At 43.7% G+C, this 15,223-nt stretch overlaps 1 protein-coding gene across 9 annotated transcripts in view; it reads left to right on the top strand.

The window, feature by feature from the left end:
• LOC124144156 (GRIP and coiled-coil domain-containing protein 2-like) overlaps nt 1-14,128 on the top strand; it is a 28,253-nt gene extending 14,125 nt beyond the window's left edge. For 6 of the 9 annotated variants that reach the window (XM_046513414.2, XM_048387407.1, XM_048387406.1 and 3 more), the window contains 13 exons: nt 234-509; nt 742-4,983; nt 5,188-5,259; nt 5,384-5,557; nt 6,502-6,855; nt 7,475-7,676; nt 8,363-8,551; nt 9,094-9,211; nt 9,495-9,637; nt 9,882-10,156; nt 10,690-10,932; nt 11,494-11,640; nt 13,267-14,128. In XM_046513414.2, the coding sequence (XP_046369370.2) occupies nt 234-509; nt 742-4,983; nt 5,188-5,259; nt 5,384-5,557; nt 6,502-6,855; nt 7,475-7,676; nt 8,363-8,551; nt 9,094-9,211; nt 9,495-9,637; nt 9,882-10,156; nt 10,690-10,932; nt 11,494-11,640; nt 13,267-13,317 (6,486 nt within the window). In that variant the 3' untranslated portion in view covers nt 13,318-14,128. Of the gene's footprint in view, nt 1-233; nt 510-741; nt 4,984-5,187; nt 5,260-5,383; nt 5,558-6,501; nt 6,856-7,474; nt 7,677-8,362; nt 8,552-9,093; nt 9,212-9,494; nt 9,638-9,881; nt 10,157-10,689; nt 10,933-11,493; nt 11,641-12,282; nt 12,306-13,266 lie in introns of all 9 variants that reach the window. The other 3 variants (XM_048387404.1, XM_048387401.1, XM_048387400.1) reach the window with 3 other exon arrangements.
• The last annotated feature ends 1,095 nt before the right edge of the window (nt 14,129-15,223 follow it).

Raw genomic sequence — 15,223 nt, 5'->3', positions numbered from 1 at the left:
TTTGCTTTCCAGAATGATTCGTCTCTATTTGTTTACCAGGGGCACGGGTGGCCCAGTCATCTAAGGTGCCACAATTTGATGTGTACAGTTGTGCCCCGTGGGCACATCAGAATTGAGGGTTCGATTTCTGGTTCAATCCATTTGTTACTAGGTATGTCTGCACCATACCAATGCTCGTAGATTTCACCAAAGTGGTAAACATGTGAGACCTGCATCTCTTGTGTTTGTTACAGCAAAACTACCTGGCTGCAAGGAAAAGCCTTATGGCAACAGAGGCCCAGATAGCAGAGCTCAAGTGTCAGCTGGAGAAGTACGAGAGTGAGGTGACGCAGCTGACGGACTCGCGGCGTGAGCTGCAGGCTGAGTTCCGCGGCCAGGCTCAGCAGCTGTCCCAGTCCCAGCTGGAGGTGCAGAAACTCACCACGCTCAGAGACGCCAACCTGGAGAACATTGCCACTCTTGAAACAGACCTCAACAAGTCCAGGACAGACCTTAATCTGGCTAATGCAGTAAGTCATTTCACTGTCACTTTTTGTAAAATAAGCAAAAAAATGAAATAATAATAATACAGACTGATACAGCATGTACAGTCATTTGTTTTTCGTGTCATGCTTTTTTTTTTACAGGTGTCATTATTCTACCTTGGTAAATGTTGACTTGATTTATGTAATCACTTGGTGATGGTTAAATTATTTTGTTGCACACATGGCATGCTTGTGATATCTTTGCCGTATCTTCCAGGAAATATGTGCCCAAAAGGAAGAGTGTTCCGGTCTGCAAGAGAATCTCAGTAAGCAGAGAAATGGAGAAGTCAAACTTAATGAGCGTATCCGAAACCTGGAGACTGAAGCTGAGGACTCCGCCCACAAGTATGAGATGACCCTAGCAGCTCGGGATCAAAAGGTGGAGGACCTCACCACTCAGCTGGGGGACATGGTGTCTGAGGTGAAGCAGACAGCCCTCCAACACGAGCAGATGGTCACTGAGAAACAGGATGAAGTCTCTGTCTGGAGACAGAATCTTGTTGAGCTACAGGCAGAAAAGGTCAAAGTCACACAGGAACTTGAAAGTAAAATTGCTGAGAAGTCAACAGAGGTGGATAGTTTGATGCAGGAATTGACTGAGGTCAGGGCTTCAGGTGAAGAGAATCAAGAAATCCTAAAAACAGAGTTGCAGAGTAAGACTTGCAGTCTGATGCAGGTCACAAAGGAGAAGGAAGAATTGCAACAGTCAAAGGCTCAGCTCCTCGAGGAACACCAACAACTGATCACAGATAAGGCAGAACTGCAACAGGCAAAGGCTCAACTTCTCCATGAGCACCAACAGGAGATCAAATTGAAGGAAGAACTTCAGCAAGCACAGGCTGAGCTCCTTGAGAAACACCAACAGGAGATCAGAGAAAAGGAAACGCTTCAGCAAGCACAGGCTGAGCTCCTTGAGAAACATCAAGAAGAGATCAAAGCGAAGGAAGAACTTCAGCAAGCACAGGCTGAGCTCCTTGAGAAACACCAAGAAGAGATCAAAGCGAAGGAAGAACTTCAGCAAGCACAGGCTGAGCTCCTTGAGAAACACCAAGAAGAGATCAGAGAGAAGGAAACGCTTCAGCAAGCACAGGCTGAGCTTCTTGCGAAACACCAAGAGGAGATCAGAGAAAAGGAAACGCTTCAGCAAGCACAGGCTGAGCTCCTAGAGAAACACCAACAGCAGATCAAGGAAACCGAAGCGCTTCAGCAAGCACAGGCTGAGCTCCTAGAGAAACACCAACAGCAGATCAAGGAAACAGAAGCGCTTCAGCTAGCACAGGCTGAGCTCCTTGAGAAACACCAAGAGGAGATCAGAGAGAAGGAAACGCTTCAGCAAGCACAGGCTGAGCTCCTAGAGAAACACCAACAGCAGATCAAGGAAACAGAAACACTTCAGCTAGCACAGGCTGAGCTCCTTGAGAAACACCAAGAGGAGATCAGAGAGAAGGAAACGCTTCAGCAAGCACAGGCTGAGCTCCTAGAGAAACACCAACAGCAGATCAAGGAAACAGAAACACTTCAGCTAGCACAGGCTGAGCTCCTTGAGAAACACCAAGAGGAGATCAGAGAGAAGGAAACACTTCACCAAGCACAGGCTGAGCTCCTTGAGAAACACCAACAGCAGATCAGAGAGAAGGATGCAGCTTTGTCAGACATGACTGTTCGTCTTGAACAGCATCAAGTGGGTCTCAGTGAGCGTGACAGTGATGTGATCAGTTTGAAAACTAATGTAGCTCTATTGTCACAGCAGGTGCAAGAACAGCAAGTGACACTGACAGATAGGGAGACCCATGTTCGTGAGTTGACTGAGAAACTCCAACATCAACAGATTACCTTGGCAGAGAAGGATGCCTCTGTGAGTGAGTTGATGGAGAAGGTTGAGTGTCTGACTCATGATGCTGCCCAACAACAAGGCGTAGTTGCTGAGAAACAGTCTGAACTGGAGGAGCTCCACAGTCTGGTTGAAACCCTGTCTTCTAATGTTGACACACAGCAGAGTGTTATTGCAGAAACTGAGACAGTCCTGGCTGAAGCCAAGTCTCAGATACAGATGTTAGGGGTTGAGATGGAGCAGTGCAAACTGACAATTGCTGAGAAAGAATCCCTGGTTGTTGATCTTTCAGAAAAAATAAATGACATGACAAGTGACAATAAGACATTGTTTGACACCATTACTGAGAAAGATTCAACATTAGCAGAGCATGCAGCAAACATTAAACAGTTAACTGTTACCATTGAGCAACACCAACAGATGCTGTTAGAGAAAGAACAGTTGCTATGTTCAGCACAAGAAGAACAGCAGCAATATGAGTGTCGACTTGAGGAGCGAGATGAGGAGCTGAGGAGGATGAGGCAAGACGTGGATGTCATCACAACGAAAGCTCAGCAGGCTGAGGAGGAACTAAGGCAACAAGTGGTCTGTGTGAGGGAGGAGAAGGAGGACATTGCTCTACAGCTGAAGGCAAGTGAGGCATCTTTGGAAGAAACAGTTGGTGATCTGAAGAAGCAGCTGGAGGTAAAGCAGCAGGAGCAGGACTCGCTGCGGCAGAAGATGGATGTGAGAGTCTCTGAGATGCAGGCGCAGCTGGAGGAGGTGGCTTCTCTGAAGGACGGGGAGACTCAGGACTTTGTACAGAAGGAACAGAGGCTTTATTCCGACCTGGCTGAATTCAAGGACAAGATAGAGGAGCTGAAACATGAGCTGAAGACTGAGGTGGAGGGATACGTGCAGCGGGAGAAGGAGCTGCAGGTGACGATCAGTCAGCTGGAACACACAGTTGAGGAGGCCACCACAAACCTGGACTCACAAAAAGATCAGTTTACATCCAGGGAGCAGTATCTGGAGTCCGAAATAAACTTGCTGGAAAGCAAAGTGGGAGGTCTGGAGACCCATCTTGAGGAGGTGAGGAGTGAGCAGGTCAGTCAACAGCAGGAGATGATGGAACAGCTTCATTCTCTCCGGACTGAGGTGGAGACTGAAAGTGACACCATCCAGTCCCTCTCGGACACCATCTCTGAGAAGGACAAGCTGGTAGAGGAGCTTCAGCAGAAGGTTGTGGAGATGGAGAGACAGGCACAGAGCAGTGAGGAGGAACGGAAAGTGTGGGTAGAGAAGCGTGAGTCTGATGTCAATGACAGAGAGGCTCTAACTGCTGAACTCAAACAGAAGCTGTGTCAGTATGAGGAAATGGTAAAAACATTGAAGGAAGAACATGAAACAGTAATTGAAAGTATTGAAGCTGATAAAGAGGAAAGTCTGGCACTTCTTCAGAATAATTTTGAGGGGAAGACTGCAGTTCTCGAGTCAAGTCACAGTGAGGACATGAAGAAACTTCGGAAGGGTTTCGAGGAGGAGAAGGCCTCGTTAATCAGAAGCCATGAATCTCAGATTGCTACAGCCACTAGTGCTGTGATGGCCACTAAGGAAAGCATCACCACATTCCGGGGGAGACAGACAGACTACGAGGACACCATCAAGGAACTCAAGGAGACTCAGAAGACTCTGGAAGAGGACTACGACAGGAGGGTTCATGAGTGTGAAAACTACTGGACCATGCAACTGTCAACCCTACAGGAGGAGTTTGATGATGCTATGGCAGAGCGAAAGACCAACTTTGAGAACCAGTATAAAGAAGAGGTAACTCGTCAGGAGGATCAGATTTCCTCTCTGATGGAAGAGCATGAAGGATCTCTTCTCAGTCAGAAGGCTGTGCTTGAGGAGACCATCTCAGACTTGAAGTGCATGATGGAGAGACAGAAGGCTGATTATGAGGAGAAGCTGTTGAGGATGAAGGAAGAGGGCGAGAAAGCTGTGTCCAGTATGGAGGAAGATCACAAGAGCAAGTTGGCACATCTACATACCTGCTTGAAGGAGATGGCTCAGAGTCAGCGAGAGATGAAAAGCAACCTGGAAGAAAACCGCGAAAAGACGAAACATCTAGAGACATGTTTAACTGAGAGGAACAGAGAGTTGGAAGAAAAGATGGTTGAGGAGCAGATTGCCAAGGAGGATGCTATCCTTGCTGTGCAGAAAGAGTACAAGATGAAGATGGCACAGATGGTTGAGGAGAAGGAGGGAAAGATATCAGAGTTAGAGGGTATGCAGGTAACCAGGCAGCAGGAGTACGAGGCTAGTCTTCAGCAGCTGGAGGACAAGCTGACACAGCAGCAGCAACAGCTGGAGCAGGCACAACACGGAGAACAGACTGAGAAGTCCAGCCTGGAGAGTGAGGTGACGGAGCTGAAGACCCAGGTGACGGAAATGTGTGTGCAGCTGCAACAGTCTCAGGAGGAGCGTGCATCAGCAGTGCAGAAGGTGATGCAGCTCAGACAGGAACTGGAATCAGCCGAGTCCGAATTTGCCTGTCAGTTAGAGTCAGAGAGGGGAGTGTATGAGGAACAAATGAACTGTCTCAAGTCCGAGATCCAGAGTCTGAAGACAGACTATTCCACGACAAGGGTAAGGATTGGATTTGTGTTTAAAAAAGTTGCAAAAAGTTGTGTTCTTAAATCTATTTATTTATTTCCTTGCATATAAATTACTGATTGCTATGAGTTTGATATTTCTGTGAACATAAGCGGTTTATTCATTACAATAAGACTGACTGACTCTCTAAAATCACCTCTCCAAGGTAAACAAGCATTGGTTTACTTAATGTTGTAGGATTCTCTCAAGCAGAGCACATCAGAAACTGTTTCCCGCTATGAAGCAGAGATGATGAGCCTCAAGCAGCAGGTATGTGGAACTTAATTCAAAACCAAATAAACAGAATATGAACTAAGAGTTATAAATCTTTCAGAACATTTCCCAGGGACGAGTGGTATGTTGTCTTTGACTGATGCCCCGGTGGTTGTTGCAGCTGGCAGCTGTGGAGGAGGAGAAGGAGATGGCGGACAAGGAGAAGGAGGAACTGATGGCGCAGCATGAGCGGGAGCTGTCCACGGCCCGGCGCCACACCGACACTGATGTCCGCGCACTCAGGATGGAGAAGGAGAGCCTGCAGACCCAGGTGGAGATACTCCAGCAGAAGAAGGTGAACACGCTGTTGTTGTTTGGGAGCATTTGAGATGACGGGTATTCCAAGTTTAAAATTGATGTGATTAAACATTTGTTTGCTAATCTACCTGGCATGCCTAATCTCCAAACTACAAATTTGTCCACTGCTAATCACCCATCAGAGCCAATTAACTGTTGGCTTCCCTTGTTAAGTTTCCATCTTTGTTATCTGATAATTTTGTTGCTCTTAGAAGTACATATATACGTTCTCTGCTTCATAGCATTGATTCACCTGATGAAGGAGTAAGTATATACTCCGAAACGTTGTGTTCCTCATTATAAAGAAGTTGACATCCATAAATTCTCTTCCTTATGTGTATCACTTCTAAATTCCTTTCAAAGACTTGTTACCAATTTCAGGTAATGCTCACATATTGAGATCTGACTGTTATAAAATATTGGATGTATGATGATGAGTATTCCAGCTGAACAGGGTCTCGATCGTCCCATGCTTGTTGTAAAAGGTGGGACCCATGAAAATCCGGGGTAGAATAAGTCTTCAACAACCCATGCATGCTGTAACAGGCAACTATGCTTGTCGTAAGAGGTGACTAACAGGATCGGGTGGTCAGACTCACTGACTTCCAATTGCGTGGATCGATGCTCATGATGTCAATCACTGGATTGTCTGGTCCAGTCTCGATGATTTACAGACTGCTGTCATATAGCTGGAATAAGTGTAAATGGTGGTTTGTAGGAAAGTGAGGAAGTAGCAGTGTTTGACCTTGTTCCATGAGCATTGCTTCTGAGGATGTAGATTCTGCTCATGGTTTGTTTAGCTTTCGATTACTATTTCGTGACTAAGAACTAAAATAGTTCTTGTACTACTCGACGTACAACAATCACATGCACTCAAACATGTAGCTGTGGAACTTATGCTTGTCCATGTATATCATATCAGGTATTTGTTTGACCTTCTAGGAACTAACGACGAGTAAGATGTCTGACCTGGCCCAGGAAATAAACAAATATGTCACTAGATGTCAGCACTTTGAGAGTCAGTGTCATGAGATGGACCATCGTTTGACAGAGCTGACAGAGCGAGAGCGCAACCTGAAGAATGACAACGAGAAGTACCGCAGCCAGAAGGGGAAGATGGAAGAGAAGTGCAAGGAGCTGGTTCAGAGGCTGCAGAGTCACGTGGAACGCGAGCAGAAGATGGCACGGGACCACCACCATGAGATCACAGTGGCATCCGAGCTGAACGCGAAGCTGCAGAAACACGCTGAGAAGCATAAGACTCAGATCATGGAGCTACAAAAGTCTTCTCATAGTGTGAGTTGCCTATGAATTTAAAGAGTTAAATACTGGTGTAGGATTGCTCCCCAACTACCTTTGGTGGTTGTAAGAGATGGGACTCAGTAAGGACTCAGTGACTTGGTTGATAGTGTGTCCTGTCACACTAACAGCATGGATCAATATTTCCACTGTGGCGGATCAGATCTTCTTATTGTGGCATTGAAGAATGAAGGGAGATTTCAATGTTCTTTTCCTGGTGATATTAGGAACTGATGTCTGAGCCACTACTGTATAGACTTGTAAAAGGCGACTATGCTTGTCGTAAGAGGCGACTTACGGGATCGGGTGGTCAGGGTTGCTGACTTGGTTGATGCATGTCATCATATCCCAATTGCATGGATCGATGCTCATAATGGCAATCACTGGATTATCTGGTCCATACTCGATTATTAACAGACCACTGTCATATAGCTGGAATATTGCTGAGTGCGGCATTAAACAACAAACAAATAAACAAACTGTTTTGACTCTTTGACTAAGAAGGTATCCTAGCAAGTTCTATCAATTCCTGTAGTCTGTTTCCTCTCTTAGCTTTCCTCTCTCATGAACCAGCTATATAGTGTTGTTGTAACATGTTGTTCTGTGTTTGTGGTAGTCCAATGGCGAGCATCAGAAGCTGGTGGACCAGGTGCGCCACTACCGAGAGCAATACAGCAAGTACAAGGAGAGCATGGAGACCATGACCAAAGCGCTGGAGACACAGCGACACACAGCCGACAAACACAGACAGCGGGCAGAGAAACTTGACACAGACATGTGTAAGATGAGGGAGGAGAATGTCCAGGCCAAGTCACTGGGTGAGTCCTACACTGACTGGAGGGCTGCTCGTAGCATGGTAGTGTCTGACCTGGTGGAGTAACTGGTGGGCCTGGCCCAGACTACATTTTGTTGGCTTCTGTGATATGCCTTGAATTTATTACCCATAGGGTTAGAAATAACCGAGTTCATAAATATTGTATGCGCACTTGTGCAAATATCACTTTTTGCACACCAGTGGATTGTTTAAGTCATCTGAACGGCATTGTTGACGTTATTCAAATCGTATTGTGACGTAAAGAGGAGCTCAAAAGGATTAAGAAATAATGGGTAATTAAGAAATTATTACACTTACATGTATTTCATACTAATTTTACGAAACTCATTTAAGAATTCTTGTATACCTGATCTAGCTTGGGAAATACAAGAATTCTGATGCTTGTTTCGTAAAATCAGTATGACACACATGCTCATATAATAATCTCTATGTTGCTGGCTGGCATTCACTGACTGAATTGATGGTTGATCTTAGACTTTGTTGATATATTCCATGGCTGTACAGTGCACAGTGAACAAACTAATAGGAACTACTTGGTGAAGTGATTTAGTTTGAAGAAACAGAAACACCACCTGAATAATGGGTTCCCACTGTGACAATTAGTTGTAATCAAGATGCAGGTAGTTTAGTCAATGTTTTGTGTGTGTTCTAATCAAGAGATGCTTTCAGCTTCCAAGGTCCGTACCCTGGAGACCCAGCTGGAGTTTGCCGACCGTCAGGTACGGGAGTACCGGCATCAGCTGGATCAAGCAGGAACGGCTCTCCTCGGGGACACAAATGCCTTCCAGAGACACATGGAGCTCAGCGGCAACGACAGCTTCTCCATCAACATCGGGGGCCACAGCAGTGGTGATACAGGTACGAGCACAGCAGTAATTGATCTGCTTAATTGGCATCGTCTTTTCAATATGGGAATCACATAAACTCCAGTAAAAGTTTGTTTCAACCTCAGGAATGTGTAAATGGTGTATAGCTTGGATGTTTACTGAGGATTGTTCTAAACTTGTCATAGCATTGTTATTTATATGGATAGGTAGAAGAAACACAGTTGTTATGGTTATTAATCAGATGTATTTCTTGTGGGAGTGGAGATGGGTGTGTTGACTCCTCCCTGATGAAGTAGTGTTGAATGTTGCTGATGGAGTAGTGTTGAGTGATGCCGATGGAGTAGTGTTGAATGTTTCTTATGGAGTTGTGTTGAATGTTGCCCATGAAGAAGTGTTGAATGTTGCTGATAGAGTAGTGTTGAGTGATGCCGATGGAGTAGTGTTGAATGCTGCTGATGGAGGAGTGTTGAATGTTGCCAATGATGTCATGTGAATGTTGCCGATGTAGAAGTGTTGATGTTGCTGATGAAGAAGTGTTGAATGTTGCTAATGGAGTAGTTTTGAATGTTCTAGAGGGGAGCCTGGACGACTCGCTGGAGTCTGAGAAAGACAGCACGGTCAAGTACAACCTGCGCTCCAGCTCCCAGAGTTCCGAGGACAGGAAGCCCCTTATCTCCATCTCCCGGTCCAGGTAACATCACCACTCAGCTGCATTAATCCATGCTGTAATATCATGTGCATGTTACGACCATCATAACTGCTGAAAGAAAGGTTGAGGGTTGATGGAAAAGATATCAAAGATATAAGATCTAGGAAATATTCACCACAGGAAAAAGACCACCGACATCCTTAATGTATCAGTTATTTCAAGTTATTTCAGGTAATACTGCCTATCATGGTTCATGGTTTCCTATTAGTGAATGCTGCCCATGATAGTTTGCCCCATATTGACCCATCGTGTCCCTCTCACCCAGCATCAGCAGCTCCTCAACCACCTCCTCTGGCCTCACCCCGAGCTGCTCCTCCCTGTCCCTCCGCTCCACCAACAGCCGTGCATCCCTCCGCAGCATCTCCAGCGACAGACTCAACTCCACCGGCACAGCATTCGGACTGCCACGTAAGTACATAATGGATCTTCACAGAAGCACTGAGACTATCAAAGAATACCTATCAGCAGATTAATGTTAAGAACATTCAAAATCTCTGCTCACCTGTTTTTCCTTGTTTGTTGATGAAAGAATTCTTATGGGTCTACTTAACAATCTTCATCTCAAAAAGTACTGTTTGTTTGGCTTTGCAAAGATCTATCTATTCCAGGAATAATACAATAGATATTCTAGAGGTATTCTATAAACTTTCAGTTGGAACCGGTAAACTGTTCTCGTGTGAGGACGAGCCTCCGCTAGACTTTGAGTGGAACCGGCTGAGTGAGCTGAAGAGAAGGAATACTCTGTGTCTACCTCACATGAAGTCCTCCTACCCAGTCGAGACTCAGTCGTGTGAAAACAAGAAGTTTGATGATGATGGCTTCAAGCGTGTGTCCGATGCTTCCTTTCTCTCGAAGAAGAGGAAGCCCAACTCAATGGAGATAGATGAGGGTCCATCAAAAACCTTGCCCGAAGACCACAGAAAACATGTGAGTGCACCTGCATCTTCTTGATTAAGCTGTCAGAAATGGCTTCCTTTGCAGGTGCTTTAAGCTGCTGCTGTATTAAATAGTTCTTGGAACTGGAGATCCAATAGATACCTATTGGCATGAAATTGTAAGACAATTATACATGTTAGAACATAAGCTGTGATATAGCTGCAGTTAAGTTTGAAATGCTACCATGGCTTGAAACAGTATTCCTTCTCACTTACTCCTATTAATGGGGATTGGGTTGCCTTGTTGGTGAACCATTGTCTCATCTTGTCAAATGCCCAGGTTTGAGTCCCCACATGGGTACAATGTATGAAGCCCATTTCTGGTGTCTCCCTGCTTTGATGTGGCTGGAGTATAGCTAAAGGCGCTTTAGACCCCATCTTACTCATTCACTCCTAGTTAGCTAAATAGGAATCATTATCATAAGCAGGACGTAGAAAGGAAAGGTGAAGGTAATTGTAGGTAATTGCAGTGCCGTTGTAGGCAGGTGATTGTGTGAGTGGCTAAATGTGTTGGTGTGGTTCCAGGCTCGGTATGGCACTGTGTATCAGCGTCCTGGGCCACCAACACCGGCCAATGGTCACTCCATGACACGACGGAGCTCCGGACGTCTCAACCAGAGTCCAAAGACACCGGTCAGCACCCGGAGGAAGTCGAGGTCAAACTCTCGTACACCACGAGGCACTCTCAGACGCACTCCCAAGGGAGTGTCTCCACGAACAGCACACTCACCTCGCTGGGACAGTGAAAATAAAGCCCCAGCTAAACTGGTAGGCAGACAAAGCATATTGCAGGGTTGAAAAGAAAAGATGTTCATAATCATACTGTCAAAACATTGCCTTTATTTTCAACAGAAAATAAGTTTTTTTTAGTATAAATCCTGGAAAGGTTGAAATTAATTTGGATCATTTCATGTAAATTCTGCAAGCAGTTTTAACAATGATCATATTGTTTGTAATTGTGTCACGCTAGAAACATTTATGACATTACTTAATGATATTTCTTTGTGGGTCCATGTGATCTCTGAAGGATATACATGTATTCATTTTGTTTGTCAAACAAGCGATGTTGTGATATATACAACTCAACATTTGCTGAAGACCAAAACATTTGTTGGCCAAGATACAGTTGCAAGTTGTAGTGGTATCATAGTGAGTTGTCACTGATGTTATCAACTGTTAACCATGAAATTATACCATTAAATGATTGATGTCATTGACAGACTGCTGTCTATTAGTTGTCTTTAGGTGTGGTCCTTATCGAATGAGTAGTATTATGTAATATACATTTTGAGTGAGCCCGTCAATGATGATGTGTTTTGTTTGCTAAAGGGGTCGTCCTTGTGTTTGCAGTCTGACCGGCGAGAGAGTATCGCCTTCAGCATCGGCTTCTCCCCTGTACACAACCAGGGGATGCGGCGCGGCATGAAGCGCCAGACTGGCTTCATCCAGAAACAGCCGGAGGAGAAGAAGACCCAGGTGAGTAAGCTGATCCAGATGTTCGAGGGTCACCGCAACACCCTCATTAAAACACCCATCAAGAAGGTCTCCATGTTCATGATCAAACTGAAGACGCCAAGGAAACTCTTCTCTAACAACAAAGTTAGAAATGATAATGCTTTCTGAATACCTTGTTGGCTGCTTGTTTCCATGGAGATTTACTCCTTATGACCGAAGACATTTATAGACTTGGTTTCACCAATCTTGTGAAAAGTTGTCGCCATCTTATGACAAGATAAATAAAAAAAGTTTTTTTAAAGAAAATTGTGGAAAAAAAAGAAAAAGGTTTTGTTTTATAGTGCATTGGTATACAGGTATGTTAATTAAGACAGAGTGCTATATTTGCTGTTTGTTTGAAGACATTCCTGTTAGGATCATTAATGTGACCAACTTACACAATTATGATATATGGAATAAGAAGTCATTATTTTCTCAGATTAAGATTAGATATTTACTTTTCTATAGATGTGGATATAACATTGGATTTAAAATAGGGCGTATGGGACAGGTGTTAAGCTCACCACATGATCTCCATGCTGTCTGCTGATTGGATGTGTGTAATGTCTCGATTGTGAACCGACTTGGGGGTTCTCATTTCTTGTCTCAATTCTGTGCTTGTAGCCTAGGCGACAGAAAAACCACCGGTAGTATTTCTTGTATTATTATCATTGTTCGTGGTTGTCTGGCATGTGCACAGTGTTTGAACTTGTGGGTATTGTTTTGTGGGGTATGGCAGTGGGTGGGGTGAGGTTTTGTTGGGCAGGGCAGTGTTGCAGGGTGTGGGCGTCAGTATGGGTATAACAGTTTTGGGGGTATGGCAGGGATCTATGTGGGTGGGGTGATGGAGTTTGGTTGGTTGGGCAGGGCAGTGTTGGAGGGTGTTTGTATACCTTTGGGGGGGGAGATGGCATTGGTCTCGGGGGTGGGTTTGGCTTTTGTTGGATGGGGCAGGACAGTGTGGGTGGGCATTGTGTAGCTCAAAACCTAGTTCGTCTGTTGTAACCTGTCTGGCACAGTGTTTAGACAATCCAGCATGTGTTCAAGAGAAGTATGCACTCCTAACTCATCACAGTTGGTGAAAGACTGCACTGTTCTCATGTTTCACTTAATCCAGCACTTGTCCAACTTTGTCCATTCACTGTCACTTGTTAAATACCCAATAGGAGCTAGATCCCCAGTACCCCATGATTCTCAAAAGAGCTGTGACAAAGTGTGTGTCGTCCTACCCTAACAGTGGGACAATGATCTTGCCATCAACCACTCATCAGCCTAGCCCAGGCTCAAATGTTAAATAGTCCGCCAGGACATAGCTGGAATATTGCGGACTGAAGTAAACCAAACAAAAGGAACTAGGTCCTTGTATCCAAACATCGTGTAACAATGCAACCAGTTTCCTAGTGTGCTATTTTTTGGCAGTGCTGAATATACTGAAAATTGGTGTTCTATTATAACGAGTACTCCATGTCCAGTTTGCCAGTTGTAAAGACATTTAATACCCACCAAATATTAAAAAGAATTTCTTATGTCTAAAATAATCCTTTGTGTCAATATATTTGTGTGATATTTTTCATGACAGTTTAACAAGTCTTGCCTTTGTTGTTTCAGGTGACAAGAAAACCTCTGGGCACGAGAAACTTCCTTCAGACTGGCTTGTAATTGTAAAGATATTTGATTTAACTGTTGAAATGTCTCTGAAAGTATAGTGCTTTATTTTATTACTGTATTTTACAATAAACCTTTTTAAATGTTTTACGCTGTATAAATTATGACATTTTGTTATGTTTCTGCTACATGATATTAGGGCATTTATATAACTGGGAATATTTAATGTTGTACAGGTATGTTTTAGTGTGTAATTACAGTTTGTATATACCGATGTACATTCCGCATATATACCACGCACCCAACCTACGGTACTCCCACTTCAACAAATCAGTTTTCAATCATGAACCTAATTCCGTGACTGAACATTGTGATGATGGAAGCTTTCCATCACTGTGCAATACTAACGTGTTTGTAAATGTCGTTCATTTTCATTTTCATGTCCCATAGGAATATTATAAGACCATTATCAGATAATCATTATTCTTATCAACTCTTTTCTGATGTATTAAGTATGTATAGTTTTAGTTTTCAAGATCTGATTCATGTTAGGAATGTCAACATACTTATTTTGATAAGAAAATGTTATGAAATAGTTATAATTATGGAACATAAATGAAGTCAAAGGATTGTCCAGTAAAAGCAAGACAGGACGTTGTATGAATAGATATATGTAATTATCAAATTTGGTTGTGAAGTCTAGTCAATGTCCTGCCTTCTTTCCCCGTAGCTAGTTTAGGTGAATCTATTCTCTCGCCTCTGTCTATCACCTCGTGTTCATTTCAGACAACATGGAGATTCATATAGTGTAGCTTGACCATCTGTAAAAACTTGTACAAAATGTATAAAATGTCATATAACTATAGCCTGGTGTATTGTTGTCTTTGATCTGATGATTGTATTGGACTGCAACTTGCGTCTTTGACTTGAAACAAGGGAATGTTTGGATGATGCAACTGGTACCAGAACTCCAGGATCCCATGTCTTGGAACAGGTCCTCGGCATGTTCAGACTCATTGACTTGGTGATACAGATCCTTGCTGATGATAATGATTTTTCCTTGAGAAAGTGACCGCCTCCGTGGTCTAGTGGTAGAGCATCCGCCCTGAGAGCAGAAGGTCTGGGGTTCGATCCCCGACCGCGTCATACAAAAAGACGTTAAAAGATGGTACTTGTTGTTACCCTGTCTGGCGCGCGAAACAAACACACACACACACGCATGCACGTCTCTATATAAGTGCAATAATCTTGGACGCGACGTTAAAACCCCATTTCACATCGAGAAAGTGTTATTAGCTCAAGATTGCAGACAGATTCATTTGTCTTTATTGTCATCGTATACAATGTTTAGGTAACTGAAATATCAGTACAGATTTAAGGGAGTAATGAAAGGTTGAAAAGAGTAAAATAAATGCAGATAACCTTGCCAGTGCCTTATTTGATTAAATAAGCAAAACCCTGAGACTTGCTGCGGATGTCTTCTTCCTTATCAAGAGGCGGGGTTGACATGATGTGTTGGAATTCACAAGTTGCGTTCCGATATTCTGTGATCATGGGTTCGAATGTGAGATTCATAGGATTCTTGGTCTGTCAGCACATCCATGCTTGTTGGTTCAGCTACTGGGTTTCCTCATCAAGCTGACACACAACTGATATACTGTTCAAAGCAGCATCTCACTGGATTCCCCCATATGGGTGCACGTGTGAAGCAAATACATGGTGTCCCCCCCCCCACACCTTGAAATGATTTAGGCAGATCGCAGTGCAAAAAAATATGATAATCTTAATCTCTTCATATAAAACAAAGCCTATCAGAACAGGAAATACAATTTAATCAGTAAATCATCATGTCTATTGATGTTTTATCGCAAATTTCAAATTTGCATTGACCAAGGTGACCATATTGAAATAATTTGGATCAGAATAATTTGATCCTTTAGAATATATACTACTTCCTGTT

This window comes from Haliotis rufescens, unplaced genomic scaffold (genome assembly GCF_023055435.1).
Source record: "Haliotis rufescens isolate VD_foot unplaced genomic scaffold, xgHalRufe1.0.p SCAF_7, whole genome shotgun sequence".
Lineage (NCBI taxonomy): Eukaryota > Metazoa > Mollusca > Gastropoda > Lepetellida > Haliotidae > Haliotis > Haliotis rufescens.
The sequence above is the reverse complement of the archived record's forward strand: the minus strand, read 5'-3'. Positions and strand labels throughout refer to the sequence as shown.